The 16,475-nt window shown below is 41.6% G+C and overlaps 1 protein-coding gene across 5 annotated transcripts in view; it reads left to right on the top strand.

The window, feature by feature from the left end:
* PDE4C (phosphodiesterase 4C) overlaps window positions 1-16,475 on the top strand; it is a 670,949-nt gene that overhangs the window by 634,666 nt on the left and 19,808 nt on the right. For all 5 annotated transcript variants that reach the window (XM_077272881.1, XM_077272892.1, XM_077272912.1 and 2 more), the window contains 3 exons: window positions 1,166-1,264; window positions 9,985-10,149; window positions 12,967-13,066. In XM_077272881.1, coding sequence (XP_077128996.1) covers window positions 1,166-1,264; window positions 9,985-10,149; window positions 12,967-13,066 — 364 coding nt within the window. The remainder of the gene's footprint in view (window positions 1-1,165; window positions 1,265-9,984; window positions 10,150-12,966; window positions 13,067-16,475) is intronic.

Below are 16,475 nucleotides of genomic sequence, written 5' to 3'. Positions count from 1 at the left end.
GGAACCTTGAGTTATCCCAGGACAAAGCTACACATAGGGAAGAGTAGTGTTCCCAGGACAGAGCTTTAAGGGACACCATCAGAGAGAGGGCAGGAGATACTATGGGAATAAGAGACGTTAAATGTAGGTATGAGGAAATTCAGGAGAGAGCAAGGTCTTTGATGCCACCTGAAGTGAGGATCTCTAGTAGAAGACAGTGGTCATCTGTGTTGAAGGCAGGTGACAGTTCAAGAAGTAGGAGTAGTAGATTATTGTCTGCTAGTTTGGCGGTTCATAAGTTATTTGTAATTTTGGTTAGGACCAATTCAATGGAGTTGTGGGGACAGAAGTAGGGTTGTATGTTGTCGAAGAGCAAGTTGGATGAGAGGTAGGAGGAAAGTTCAATGTGGCCGTGCTGTTCAAGGAGTTTTGAGACAAATAATAATCTTTATTTTTATATAGCGCTAACATATTCCGCAGCGCTTTACAGTTTTGAACACATTATCATCGCTGTCCCCAATGGGGCTCACAATCTAAATTCCCAATCAGTATGTAATTGAGAGGAAACCGGAGAACCCGGAGGAAACCCACGCAAACACGGGGAGAACATACAAACTCCTTGCAGATGTTGTCCTTGGTGGGATTTGAACCCAGTATTCCAGCGCTGCAAGGCTGCAGTGCTAACCACTGAGCCATTGTGCTGCCCTTAAAGACAAAGGAGAGTAGTGATATGAGGCAATAGCTGGATGTAGAGGTGGGGTAAAGGGATGGCTTCTTCACGATAGGCGTGATTTTTGTGTTTTTAAAAGCAGAAGGAAGACACAAAAGATGAATACGTTGAAGAGATGGGTTAGGTATGAGGTAAGATTGGGAAGAAATGGGGTCAAGTGCACAAGTGGTGAGGTGTGACTTGGAGAGAGAATGAGCAAACTATTCAGTGATGATGGGAAAGAATGTTATGAGGGAAGGGCAATGGTTTGATATGAAGAGGAGGTGTGGAGGTTGTGCACTAACCTTTTCTCTGCGGTGGTCGACCTTGTTACAATAAACTAACTGTACTTGCTGTATACAGTATTCCCGTGTAATGGATCCTGTAATGGTTTCAGCATGATGAGTATTGCTGAAACTTTACTATTGCCTGCGTACACTCCACCTGCTCACATGTATGTACTGCATTGTATTACAGGAAATAGAAGAGTCAAATAAGTGGGGCCTTGATATCTTTAAGGTAGCAGAGTATTCTGGAAACCGACCCTTGACTGTCATCATGTACTCCATCTTTCAGGTAAGGGAGCAAACATATGGCTGGCATATACAGTCTGTAAAATGTGGACAGCTGAAGAACGCTTGTGACCCTATAAGAAGAACGCTAGATCTCTTCACACACATACATCACCTTCAGCAAACGCAATTGACTCTGAGACATGATTTTTAGGACCATGCCTTTTTCAGGAAAATTGCTTACATAAGGGTTCTTTAACCCCTTCCTAAAGTGGACAATTTTTCATTTTGCAATTATAATAATAATTTAATAATAATAATTTTATTTATATAGCGCCAACATATTCCGCAGCGCTTTACAAATTATAGAGGGGACTTGTACAGACAATAGACATTACAGCATAACAGAAATCACAGTTCAAAACAGATACCAGGAGGAATGAGGGCCCTGCTCGCAAGCTTACAAACTATGAGGAAAAGGGGAGACACGAGAGGTGGATGGTAACAATTGTTTTCGTTGTTCGGACCAGCCATAGTGTAAGGCTCGGGTGTTCATGTAAAGCTGCGTGAACCGGTTATCAGCCTAAGTATGTAGCAGTGCAGACACAGAGGCTATTACCTGCATAAAGTGTATGAGAACATGATGCGAGGAACCTGATTATGTTTTGTTTTTGTTTGTTTTTTAATGGGCCACACAGGGATAGTTAGGTTAATGCGTTGAGGCGGTAGGCCAATCTGAACAAATGCGTTTTTAGGCCAAGCTTAAAACTGTGGGGATTAATCGTATTAACCTGGGTAGTGCATTCCAAAGAATTGGTGAAGCACGTGAAAAGTCTTGGAGATGGGAGTGGGAGGGTCAGATTATTGACGATGCTAACCTCAGGTCATTAGCAGAACGGAGAGCACAGGCAGGGTGGTAGGCTGAGACCAGGAAGGAGATGTAGTGTTGTGCTGAGCCATGGAGTGCTATGTGGATGAGGGTAATAGTTTTGTACTGGATTCTGGAGTGGATGGGTAACCAGTGTAATGACTGGCACAAGGTAGAGGCATCGGTGTAACGGTTGGTGAGGAATATAATCCTGGCAGCAGCATTCTGGACAGATTGGAGCAGGGAGAGTTTGGAAAGAGGGAGGCCGATTAGTAGAGAGTTACAATAGTGCAGACGAGAATGAGTGAAACAGTAAGAGTTTTTGCAGAGTTGAAAGTAAGAAAAGGGCGAATTCTAGAAATGTTTTTGAGATGCAGATAAGAAGAGCGAGCCAATGATCGGAGGTGGGGGGTGAAGGAAGCTCGGAATCAAGTATGATCCCAAGGCAGCTGGCGTGTTGCTTGGGAGTAATGGTGGAACCACACACCGAGATGGCAATGTCAGGCAAAATTTATATTTTTCTTCCACTTCTTTCCTTGAGCAATAACTTTTTGATTTCTCTGCCAACATAGCTATATCATTTTTTTTAAGTTGTAACTTTGAATGACACCATTCATTTTACCATACAATGTATTGGAAAACAGGGAAAAAACTCATTTTCCGAGACACATAACCTTTTTATTTTTCCATTGATCAACCCAAGCTTTTTCCTCGGTAAGTGGAAGTTTTTATTGGTACCATTTTGGGTTATGTACTTTATTTTGATTGCTTTCTAATTCTATACTTTCATGATGCGAGATACCTGAAAGTTACCAGTTTAGGCTTTTTTTTTTACATTTTTTTAACTTGATAAATCAGACTTTTATGCACGCAGTGATTCCTATCAAGTTTTTTTTTAATTATTTCCTTATCTTTAACCCCTTTCCCACTGAGACTTATTGACCTGGGACGTATGGATACGTCCCAGTGATTTTGCGTGCGCACAGAGGCTGTGCGCGCGTCATATCTGCCGGGTGTCAGCTGATTCTGACACGTGAAACCCGGCACTCAGTGCCAGGAGCGGTCCCGCACAACTCCCGACACTTTAATCCCCTAAATGCTGCATTTCAGGAGTCGGCAGAGGGAAGAAAGCCCCTGTGCCCTTGAATTGGAGACTCTGCGGATTTCATGGGGTCCCGATCATGGCCATGGTGACCCAATGTCGTCATGACAACATCCGGGTCACCAGAGCTAGCAAAGTTGCTTGATCATGCTCAGAGCATGACGAAATAACTTTGTCAGTGCAGCGCTGACAGTTTGCATAGCACAGGGAGGCTACTGCATCTCTATGCTATACAAGCAATCAACCTGCAAAAAATGAAAGTCCCATAATAGGACAAAATAGAAAAGTTAAAAAAATGTTTTTTAAAATTTGTAAAAAAATAAATAAAGTGCCACCTATTGGAAGGTAGCAATCCTACAAGTCAATGTTGACCCTTTAACGAGCCTTGTCACATGACTTAGGATAATAGCCAAACCAGAATCTCAATTTGCAGACACTGTGCTTCGGGGTACTGCCCCTCGTCGGTGCAAAGTGGAGATCTGGTTTGGCTGTGTGAGAGGCGTCAGACCGTTATCCAAGTAGTATAGTTTCTCCTGGCGGAGATCGACATGCTAAGCATGCCGAGATGAGGAGACGTAAAGCCGCAATGCTCCTCTACCTTCCAATAGGTGGCACTAGAGTTCTAGTTCTCTTCCTCTCTGAAGAGACAGTTTGCATAATTAGCATATTACCCAGAGGAACATTGCGGCTCTAAGTCTCCTCATCTCAGCATGCTTAGCATGTCAATCTCCACAAGGAGAAACGATAATTCTTGGATATCGGTCAGACGCCTCACACAGCCAAACCAGATCTCCGCTTTGCACTGATAAGGGGCAGTACCTCGAAACACAGTGTCTGCAAATTGAGATTCTGGTTTTGCTATTATCCTAGGTCATGTGACAAGGCTCGTTAAAGGGTCAACATTGACTTGTAGGATTGCCACTTTCCAATAGGTGGCACTAGAGTACTAGCTCTCTTCCTCTCTGAAGAGGCAATTTGCATAATTAGCATATTACCCAGAGGAGCATTGCGGCTTTAAGTTTCCTTATCTCGGCATGCTTAGCATGTCGATCTCCGCAAGGAGAAACGATACTTCTTGGATAAAAATAAATTCTAAATCTATTGTACACATATTTTAGTATTGCCGCATCCGGAACGACCCGACCTATGAAACTGTCCTACTAGTTAACCCCTTTAGCAAACACCATAAAAAAAGAAAAACAAGGCAAAAAACAATGCTTTATCATCATACCGCCGAACAAAAAGTGACTTAAGACGCGATCAAAAAGATGAATATAAATAAACATGGTACCACTGAAAACGTAATTGTGTCCCACAAAAAAACGAGCCACCATACAGCTCCATAAGCGGAAAAATAAAACCGTTATAGCTCTCAGAATAAAGTGATGCAAAAATAATTATTTTCTATAAAATAGTTTTTATTGTGTAAAAACGCCAAAACATAAACTATATAAATGAGGTATCACTGTAATCGTACTGACCCGAAGAATAAAACTGCTTTATCACTTCTACCACACGCAGAATGACATAAAAAAATAAATCCTGAGTTGCTGGTTTTTGTTCATTCTGCCTCCCAAAAATAGCAATAAAAGGCGATCAAAAATGTCATGTGTCTGAAAATGGTACCAATAAAACATAAACTCGTGTTGCAAAAAAACAAGCCGTCACATGACTCTGGGGGCCGAAATATTGAAAATTTATCGCTGTCTAAATATGGTGATGCAAAAATTAGTTTTTGCAATAACAAGCATTCTTTAGTGTTTGACAGCTGCCAAACATAAAAAAAACGAGGAACAGGGTAAAAAATAAATAAAACCAATTCTTCACCTGCTGTTTTGTTCATTCTGACTCCCAAAGATGGCATTAAGGCTTGCACACATTTTTCCTTTTCTCTTCGCTGAGCGTTTACATCGGGTTTCCTTGTAAATATCTGAAATACGTGATTCAGAGAGAACCCCCTTTGGAAGATTCCCTATAATGAGGCAGATGGAGGCACTGTGGACGCCATAGGATCTGTGATCCGGCAGTGTCCGTCTTATTAGAATTGCATATGAGTGCCGTCGGCCACAGTTTTCTGTACTTCTGATAAGAAGGACAAGGCTGTACAGAGGCCAGACGGCGTCCAAAGTAACTCCACTGCCTCATTATAGTGAATGGATCCCTCGGGGGGGGGGGGGTGTTCATCTTAATCACGTCACTCGGAGATTTAGATGGAAACCCCAAAGTAAGTGCTCAGCGTAGAGCGCCGGATAACTGTGATCCCAAACTTTATGTAAAACGTTCCCAACAAAAGCTTCAACTCAATCCCCAAAAAAAAAACCTCACTCAGGTCTGTCATCTGTTAATGGAAATCTAAGGTGCTTCCACGTTACTGTAGAACAAAGGCTCTGGAAAAGCAAAATGGCTCATCGCCCCTCAAAACAAATTCAGCAACTTCTGCACTCCCAAATCCAAATTCCCCCTCCATTCTGAGCCCCACAGTGTGCCTAAACCACATATAGCGTCCACATGTTTGGCATTTTTGAGGCGATCAGAGGCTGCCATGAGTGCATGTCTCCAGGAACATGAGCTGGGCATAATGTACTGGTCACTACAATGGCAGTTTGCAATTTTCACATGGCAACATTCATTGCTGTTTGTTTCTGGAGAACAAATATGTAGTCAAAATCGTCACTACACCTGTAGATAAATTCCGAAAGGGGTTGCCTGAGGGGGGGATTCTGCTCTTCTAGCAAATAGGGGCTCTGAATATGGAGTCTGCAAACTGTTCTAGGAAAATCTGCGCTCCAGGAGGCAAACAGCGCTCCGTCCCTCCCAAGTCTCTCCGTATGGCTAAGCAGTACTGTACAGCCATATATGGGGCATTTCTACATTCAGCAGAAATTGTGGGACAAATTATGATGCCATTTTTACTCACGTCTTGTGTGAAAATGTCAAATCTGGGGCTAAAACAAAAATTTGGTTTTAAAAATGTAGTTATTTTTTTTTTCATTGCCCAATGGTATAAAATTCTGTGACACACCTGCGGTGTCAATATGATCACTGCACCCCTAGATGAATTCGTTGAGAGGTGTAGTTTGCAAAATGGGGTCACTTATGTGGGGTTCTGCTGTTTTGGCACCTCAGAGGCTCTCCAAGTGGGTCATGGCTCCTGCAAACCATAACCGTAAAATCTGCACAATAGTATGGTGCTTCTTCCCTTTTGAGATTTTCACTGTGCGTGAAAAATATTTTGCGATTACATGTACAGGTATTGGCACACTCAAGAAAAAATGGACCTCAGTTGTAAAAAAAAAAATTCCCTATTAACTGTTAGAAAAATTAAAAACTTGGGGCTAAAACAACATTTACGTGTTAAAAATGTAATTTATTCTTTCTTCACCGCTCAATGGTACAAAACTCTGTGAGGCACATGTGGTGTCAGTATGATCACTGTACCACTAGATGAATTCATTGGGGAGTGTCGTTTGTAAAATGAGTTCACATATGGGGGGTTCTGTTCTGGCAACTCGGCCTCTGCCCATGTGATATGGCTCCTTCAAACCATTCCAGCAAAACTGAACTCCAATATGTCGCCACTTCCCTTCTGAGCTTTGCACTGTGCCTCAAAAGTAATATTCCCCCACATATGAGGTATCAGCGTACTCAGGAGAAATTGCACAACAAATTGTATGGTACAATTTCTCCTGTTACCCTTGTGAAAATAAAAAAATTGGGCTTTCCATTGTTTAGGAACAACAGGGGCTCTGCAAACGGGACATGGCGTTCACTAATGATTCCAGCATATTTTACATTGAAAAAAGTGAAATTACGCCCCTTCCAAGCCCTGCTGTGCGCGCAAACAGTAGTTTTCTCCCACATATGAGGTATCAACGTACTCAGGAGAAATTTTTTCTGTTACCCTTTTGAAAATGCAAAATTTGGTGCTAAAATAACATTTTTGTGGGGAAAATGTTGTTTCTATTTTTTTATTTTTTATTTATTTTTTTTTTTTAGTTTTCAAGGCTCAAAGTTATAAAGTTCTGTGAAGCAACTGAGGGTTTAATGTGCTCATCACACATCTAGATCAGTTTCCTGAGGGGTCTAGTTTACAAAATGGGGTCACTTGTGGGGGATTGTGGGAAGCACTTTTTAAGCACACGAGGGGCTCTCCAAACGCGACATGGTGGTGTGCGCTAATTGTTCTAGCAAATTTTGCATTCAGAAAGTCAAATGGCGCTCCTTCTCTTCCAAGCCCTGCCGTGCACCCAAACAGTGATTTTCCCCCACATATGGGGTATCGGCATACCTAGGTGAAATAGCACAACAAATTTTGGAATCCATTTTTCCTGTTACCCCTGTGAAAAGGAAAAAAAATTGGTTCTAAAGTAAATTTTTTGTGAAAAAAGTTAAACATTAATTTTTTAATACATTTTTTTGCAAAATTTACAAAAAATGGTTTTGTAAATTTTGTTGGAAAAAGGAGAAATTGCTGCTCAACTTTTAATCCTTATAGCTTCCAACAAAAAAAATTTTTGTTTAAAAAATTGTGCAGATGTAAATGTACATGTAGACATGTGAGAAATATTATTTATTCGCTATTTTTTGTGACATAACTCTCTGCTTTAAGGGCATAAGAATTAAAAGTTTGAAAATTGCAAAATTTTTCAACTGTTTGCCAAATTTCCATTTTTTTCTCAAATAAACGCAAGTTATATCGAAGACATTTTAGCACGATCCTGAAGTACAATATGTCGCAATCTCAGATTCAGTGGGATCTTTTGAAGCATAAAGTGACAGTGGTCAGGATTGTAAAAGCTGGCCTGGTCATCAACAACTCAATTGGTCCAAGTGATCTATGATTTTTTATGTGGGCACGGACCAAAAATACAGTCATGTCAACTTATCCTGTGGGACTTGAACCTGAAATCCTTTGATTGTACTATATAGTGCAATAATGCCATAGGTCTTCATGGGCGTACAAGGTGGCAACTACTGGTGTATTGAAGGGGAGAAGGCTGCCATATTAACTCATCAGAATCCCATAACCTTGTTGCAAGGAGAGCAGTGGGCATCCAGGTCAATAGCAACCATTTAAATGCAGCAGTCAGAGATTGACAGTGGCATCTAAAAGGTTAAACAGTAGCAACCGGAGTTTAGCTCTGGTCACTGATTTTTAGGGTAAGTGCATGACATGGTTTTTAGGTAGATTACACCGAGAAAACACTCAAAAGATTGAACACAGTCATTCTATGTGAAAACAACATGTTGCTCTTATGTTCACAGTTTTGAGCATCTTTTAACCAATTCAGGATTCCAAAGATAAAAGAAGTGACCTGACAAGTCTTCCGGCATTTTCTGCTTGAACATGCTCTATACTTTACAATACAGGTCAATGGGAAGGCTTATAAGATGTCCGGACATTTTTTGGAGCATTTTTCTAGTGTCTTTACTTCAAAAACAGTTAGCGGTTTCTTCAATATTCAATGGAGTTAAAAAAATAAACTGACCCTAAAACACCAATAAAACAGATGTAAAAAAAAATAACAATGTGAAAAACCTTAAGAAAACGCTGGTGGCTAAAAATGTAAAGAAAAAAACACTTAGGAAGCAACTAATTAACAATACAAAAGATGCTTCAGGAAAAAAACAATGCTGGCATTTTCTGAGGGTCTAAGGGAGAACGTTTCTCCTTGCCGAGAGTGCCAAGCTAGCGTAAGGAGACTTGTAGACCATGCAATGCTTTTCTGGGAATTTAAAAAGCCTCTTCAAAAGGAAGACGGCTTTATCTCTGCTGTCACCTATTAGAAGCAGAAATCCTAAAAGTCAGACTCTTTAACAAGCGTTTCCGCTTGACTTGGGATAAGAAGCCAAACCAAAACTCCATTTGGAGACATGTTTCAGGGTGTTGCCCCTCCTCAGTGCCAAGTATGAGATCTGATTTTGCTGTATGACAGGCCCCTGACTAGTGGTACATACAGGAACATTTCTCCTTGCAGAGAGTGCCAAGCCACAGTAAAGAGATTTATAGGCCATGCAATGCTCCTATAGTTATGTTTAAAGGCTCCTTAAAGAGTCGATATTGACTTTTAGGATTGCTACGTCCAGTAGGTGGTGGCAGAGATCGAGTCGTCTTCCTTCTGAAGAGGACATTGGCATTTCCTGAAGCACGATTCTCTTGAAAAACTGGGCAGGTTTGCACAAGTCAAAAAGTCGACGTGTGAACATACCCTTAAACGTATCTCCCAGTTTCTGTGTCCGCTCCATACATCCTGTGCAGAGTGAGTGTACCATGATGTTTTATGGTGGAAAGGTATTGATGTATAAAAGCCGCTTGTGCAGTTGTCCCTTTTATCTTGGGTCTTTCTTTCTAGACTGTCTTACTGGCTATGTCCTGTATCTTTGTTCAATGAGAGGCAGTTGATAACAGGAGTGCTACATAGCGTCTATCTTTTCTTTTCCTCTTATATGTAAAATCATCTGTATTTCATCCCAGGGGCATTTTTATGTGATCTATGTGCCGTTTGTTATGTGTATATGTCATCCGTAAGTCAGTTCTTTACGTTTTTATTACATCTTTATATCCATTTTTTATGTTTATATATCATCGGTAAGTCCATTTTGTTTCTATGTGTACAATGGCTTGAAATAGTATTCATATCACATGATCTTTGCCACGTTTTTCTTTACGAACTTTACATGATTTTCTAAATATTTCAAAAATATGTATCTGAAAATTGTGATGTGAGTTTCTAATTAGCCCCCCTGAGAAAATACATTATACGACCACCTTTCTACAATTACTCCCTAGAGGCACTAATCTTCTTATTTTCAGGAAAGGGACCTGTTAAAGACTTTTCGAATTCCCGTGGACACGTTTATCACCTACATGATGACACTGGAAGATCATTACCACGCAGATGTGGCCTACCATAACAACATCCACGCTGCAGATGTGGCTCAGTCCACCCACGTCCTGCTATCCACTCCTGCGCTAGAGGTGACGTCTTCTCCCCTTGTGTTTGCCTGTCTCCCCCATCAGAGTAGTGTTTGGTTAAAGCCTCAGAAGTGAAATATAAGCTCTTTTTTCGGTCTAAAGAGGCACTGTATTTTACGAGACATATATATTTTTTGTAAAGCTTGCCCTAAACTAATTTGGACTTTACATAATGAGAATAATGTAAAAGGTTATTTTAATCTTAAAGGGGTTGCCGACTTACATTATGCCTTATTTCAAATTGATAATCTAATGTTCATAGCACTGCATTCTATTGCTTCTTCTATTGTCAAATATATGCACCAAAAATAAGATCCAGTTTAAGTGGTGTACAGCACTAATGGATGGCGTGTTATATGCTAGTGTGAGCGTACCCTTAAACTAATACTTTGTTGAAGTACCCTATAGATTTATGACAGCTTTCAGTCTTTTTGGATAGGTGTCTATTAGCATGACACATCTAAAATTGTCAATTTTTGTCCCCTCTTCCTTGCAATGCTGCTCCACGTCTGTGACCCCGCGCCACTGCCCCCTCCTGTTAAGCTAAATTCGGACTATTAGACAGACGCCCATTTTCATATTAAAAATTATTTTTCTTCCTATTTTCCTCCTCTAAATTTGAGGTGCGTCTTTGGGGTGAGTCCAAAAAACACAGTATATCAATAAAGTTTTGTCAAAGCCAAATACCATGAAGTATCAAAACATAACAGCTTTATTTCAAACGTGTCATAACAACAAGAGACAAATAACGCCATCTCAAAAACACAAGTAAAAACCTGCAAATAACCTAAATTTCATAATAGGTGCAGAATTGGTGCAGAAATTGTGCAACATTAAAAACTCACCAAAATCTCAGCATGTAGCCTAATACTAGAAGTACTAGTGTCCTCAGTGAGGCTGATTAAGACCGCTGATTGCTGTGTATAATACTAGAAGTTATCAGCTGATGATTAGGACCACTCATTGCTGGGAATGTAGTGGAAGAAAAGGCATGTGGGGTTGTATGCAGTTATTGCCTCAAAAGCTATCATCTAAAAAATCCAGACCCTGACTAAATTATATTGTTGTTAAAGGGGTTTTCCGGTTTTGGAGTTTTTTATTTCAACAATGCAATGACAGTGCCGGGAAATTAGTGCTGCAGTGTGTGAGTTGTGTATAGCATAGACCACTTTGGATTGTAGCATTATTTACTGATACCTGGAAGAGTGTTGCATGTAATGACATTACAGGATAGGTCTCATCCTCTCAGGTGGTTATAATTTTTGTAGGTGCTGGGAGTGAGTAGATCTCGATGTCATAAGTTTAGAAATATCAGTCTCACCACATCACAGAGAAAAAGGCCATGCTCTGATTGGTGCGGCCTGGCTCTGGTTGATGCAGCCAGGCTCTGATTGGTGTGGCCAGGCTCTGGTGGGTGTGGCCAGGCTCTGGTGGGTGTGGCCAGGCTCTGGTGGGTGTGGCCAGGCTCTGGTGGGTGTGACCAGGCTCTGGTGGGTGTGACCAGGCTCTGGTGGGAGTGGCCAGGCTCTGGTGGGTGTGGTCAGGCTCTAGTGGGTGCTACCAGGCTCTGATTGGTGCGGCCAGGTTCTGGTGGGTGCGGCCAGGCTCTGGTGGAAGAGGCCAGGCTCTGGTGGGTACGGCCAAGCTCTGGTGGGTGCGGCCAGGCTCTGGTGAATGCAGCCAGGCTCTGGTGGGTGTGGCCAGTCTCTGGTGGGTGCTACCAGGCTCTGATTGATGCAGCCAGGCTCTGGTTGGTGCGGCCAGGCTCTCATTGGTGCGTCCAGGCTCTGGTGGGTGCGGTCAGGCTCTGGTGGATGCGGCCAGGCTCTGGTGGGTGTGGCCAGGCTCTGGTGAATGCGGCCAGGCTCTGGTGAATGCGGCCAGGCTCTGGTGAATGCGGCCAGGCTCTGGTAAATGTGGCCAGGCTCTGGTGGGAGTGGCCAGGCTCTGGTGAATGCGGCCAGGCTCTGGTGGGTGCGGCGAGGCTCTGGTGAATGCGGCCAGGCTCTGGTGGGTGGGGCCAGGCTCTGGTGGGAGTGGCCAGGCTCTGATTGATGCAGCCAGGCTCTGGTTGGTGCAGCCAGGCTCTGATTGATGCAGCCAGGCTCTGATTCCATTTTCCGTGGTTTGGACAGCATGGATCTGGTGACAGGTAAATAAAATGTCACTGATCTACCTGGAAGATTAGGCCAAAGTTACCGTAGTTATCCTAACAGGCTTTGCCATTCAGTATAATGAGAGCATTGGTTAAGGGGCTGAATTCTTTCATCTGCTTGACATGTATGTCATTAACGTAGATTGTTTTTAAGCATAGCTTCTCTGACCAAACACAAAAGGTCATGGGTCTACAGTAAAGTTTAAGAGTAAGTTCCATGGGTCATGTACCCAGCGAGCACATAAAATCGATTGCATATTATAGTCGTAGCCTTGTGAATGACATTTTATCTGTAAATCTCCAGCATACATTGACTGTTGCTGCAGAGGTGACATTTGTAACTTGCTTAGGGTTCATTCTGGTGCTGACCATTGGAGATACTTGATGGGTTGTGTGCACAATCATAGTCACTCGATTGAATCATGCACATGTCATTAGTGCCACTCACCTACCAATGTGGCAGTAAGCTCCACTGGAATAACCCTTTAATTTTTGTATCAGAGTTCTGCAGCAAAGCTGTGCAATGGGGACATTCCCTACAATTTATGGTGGAAGACCCGGTGTTTTAGCAGAAGAATTTACCGTAACTTTGCTTTTAGACTTTTGATGTTTTTTTTTAGTTGTTAATATTGACTCTAAAGTTAAATATTTTTATATATTTACAGGCTGTGTTTACTGACTTGGAAATCATGGCTGCCATCTTCGCTAGTGCTATTCATGACGTTGATCATCCAGGCGTATCAAATCAATTTCTAATAAATACTAGTAAGTGATAGAACCTCCACCTTTATAATAAACTTCCAAAGCACAGACTGGAAAGTAAAGTGCACACGTATATTGTGAGAATGCAGCTGCTATTAGAGATGTGTAGATCTGGTGTAAAAGCGGACTACCGGCAGGGAATGTCCCTTATTAAGCAGGATTTTGATCTGTTCTCATCTATGGACTCACACAGTTCCAGAAAGTGAGAGATGAAATTACAGACAGATGATAGATGCACGTTCATCTTACTAAGATGGACATCCGCTTTAATCTGGAACGGGCTGTATTTAGTATGTCAGGTAGTGACCAGGGCTGTGGAGTCTGTAAGCCACAGTTGCGACTCCGACTCCTGGATTTTATCAGGTTCCGACTCCGGCTCCGACTCCGACTCCTTCATAAATGGCCAATTCGTAACAATAAATTTACTGTTGTAAAATATTAACATCGTGCTTATTCAGTTTCTCACCATCATATAAGTAATCAGACCACTTAGAGCAAAAACTATATTTATTAGAATACAATTAGAATATAGCAAATAACTTTTATAAACTTTTATAAACTCTTGTAAGTAAATAAGCAATAAACACTTATGCAGTTAATAAGAAGAAATCTATAAATTTGTCCTCAGAACAAGTATTGCCTCTGTCAGATCCTCCTTCATGGATGCCCTCAAATCTGATTTATTTTGAGAGCGGAGAACAACCTCTCTACACTAACTTGGGTTGGTGGCAAAGCAGTAAGGCTACGTTCACATTTGCGTTGTGCGCCGCTGCGTCGGCGACGCAACGCACAACGCAAACAAAACCGCAACAAAACGCACACTAAAACGCTGCGTTTTGCGACGCATGCGTCCTTTTTTGCCGAAAGTTGGACGCAAAAAAAATGCAACTTGTTGCGTTCTCTGCGCCCAACGCTTGCGGCCATGCGTCGCAAAACACAGCACAACGCATGTCCATGCACCCCCATGTTAAATATAGGGGCGCATGACGCATGCGGCGACGCTGCGGCGCCGAACGCTAATGTGAACGTAGACTAACCACTCGGGCAACATCTCTGACAATGTCAGGATACAGAGGAATCGCTTGTTGCATTTTTGATGAACGGTCAAATTTCTCAATTTCTTTTAGTGCACATGAAAAATTCTGCTGAAATGTACTGGCCGTGTTCTTTGATGGGGGATGACTCTTCTTCTATGCGGGAACGCTTTGCATGGTCCTTGTGATCCAAATATTTTTCAAAATTAAATTCTTCATCAGTTGATGAGGGTGAAGATGTGGCAGGACGACCAAATTCTTCTTGTTCCTCCTGACTGTTCTGCAACCCTTTCATCCTTACTGCTATTTCAAACAGAGCTTCTTTTCCTTTAGTTAGCTGTTGATCATCTAGAAGAATCCGATGCATTGGGTCCACATAAACAGCTGCCAAAAGAATGTTATTTTGTAATAGTAGCTCCTCTCTCCGTTTCATTGATGTAGCAATGCCACTTGCAATTAACCCCTTCACCCCCAAGGGTGGTTTGCACGTTAATGACCGGGCCAATTTTTACAATTCTGACCACTGTCCCTTTATGAGGTTATAACTCTGGAAAGCTTCAACGGATCTTGGCGATTCTGACATTGTTTTCTCGAGACATATTGTACTTCATGATAGTGGTAAAATTTCTTCGATATAACTTGCATTTATTTGTGAAAAAAACGAATATTTGGCGAAAATTTAGAAAATTTCGCAATTTTCCAACTTTGAATTTTTATGCCCTTAAATCACAGACATATGTCACGCAAAATACTTAATAAGTAACATTTCCCACATGTCTACTTTACATCAGCACAATTTTGGAACCAAAATTTTTTTTTGTGACGGACTTATAAGGGTTAAAAGTTGACCAGCAATTTCTCATTTTTACAACACCATTTTTTTTTAGGGACCACATCTCATTTGAAGTCATTTTGAGGGGTCTATATGATAGAAAATACCCAAGTGTGACACCATTCTAAAAACTGCACCCCTCAAGGTACTCAAAACCACTTTCAAGAAGTTTATTAACCCTTCAGGTGTTTCACAGGAATTTTTGGAATGTTTAAATAAAAATAAACATTTAACTTTTTTTCACACAAAATTTATTTCAGCTCCAATTTGTTTTATTTTACCAAGGGTAACAGGAGAAAATAGACCCCAAAATTTGTTGTACAATTTGTCCTGAGTACGCTGATACCCCAAATGTGGGGGTAAACCACTGTTTGGGCGCATGGCAGAGCTCGGAAGGAAAGGAGCGCCATTTGACTTTTCAATGCAAAATTGACTGGAATTGAGATGGGACGCCATGTTGCGTTTGGAGAGCCCCTGATGTGCCTAAACATTGAAACCCCCCACAAGTGACACCATTTTGGAAAGTAGACCCCCTAAGGATCTTATCTAGATGTGTGGTGAGCACTTTGACCCAACAAGTGCTTCACAGAAGTTTATAATGCAGAGCCGTAAAAATAAAAAATCATATTTTTTCACAAAAATGATTTTTCGCCCCCAATTTTTTATTTTTCCAAGGGTAAGAGAAGAAATTGGACCCCAAAAATTGTTGTGCAATTTGTCCTGAGTACGCTGATACCCCATATGTGGGTGTAAACCATTGTTTGGGCGCAGGGCAGAGCTCGGAAGGGAAGGAGCGCCATTTGACTTTTCAATGCAAAATTGACTGGAATTGAGATGGGACGCCATGTTGCGTTTGGAGAGCCCCTGATGTGCCTAAACATTGAAACCCCCCACAAGTGACACCATTTTGGAAAGTAGACCCCTTAAGGAACTTATCTAGATGTGTGTTGAGCACTTTGACACAACAAGTGCTTCACAGAAGTTTATAATGCAGAGCCGTAAAAATAAAAAATCATATTTTTTCACAAAAATGATCTTTTCGCCCCCATTTTTTTATTTCCCCAAGGGTAAGAGAAGAAATTAAACCACAAAAGTTGTTGTGCAATTTGTCCTGAGTACGACGATACCCCATATGTGGGGGTAAACCACTGTTTGGGTGCATAGCAGAGCTCGGAAGGGAAGGAGCGCTATTTTACTTTTCAATGCAAAATTGACTGGAATTAAGATGGGATGCCATGTTGCGTTTGGAGAGCCCCTGATGTGCCTAAACATTAAAAACCCCCACAAGTGACACCATTTTGGAAAGTAGACCCCCTAAGGAACTTATCTAGATGTGTTTTGATAGCTTTGAACCCCCAAGTGTTTCACTACAGTTTATAACGCAGAGCCGTGAAAATAAAAATTCTTTTTTTTTTCACAAAAATGATTTTTAGCCCCCAGTTTTGTATTTTCACAAGGGTATCAGGATAAATTGGACCCCAAACATTGTTGTCCAATTTGTCCTGAGTACGCTGATACCCCATATGTGGGGGGGAACCACTGTTTG

The sequence above is a fragment of the Ranitomeya variabilis genome, chromosome 1 (genome assembly GCF_051348905.1).
Source record: "Ranitomeya variabilis isolate aRanVar5 chromosome 1, aRanVar5.hap1, whole genome shotgun sequence".
NCBI classification, from domain to species: domain Eukaryota; kingdom Metazoa; phylum Chordata; class Amphibia; order Anura; family Dendrobatidae; genus Ranitomeya; species Ranitomeya variabilis.
The sequence above is the reverse complement of the archived record's forward strand: the minus strand, read 5'-3'. Positions and strand labels throughout refer to the sequence as shown.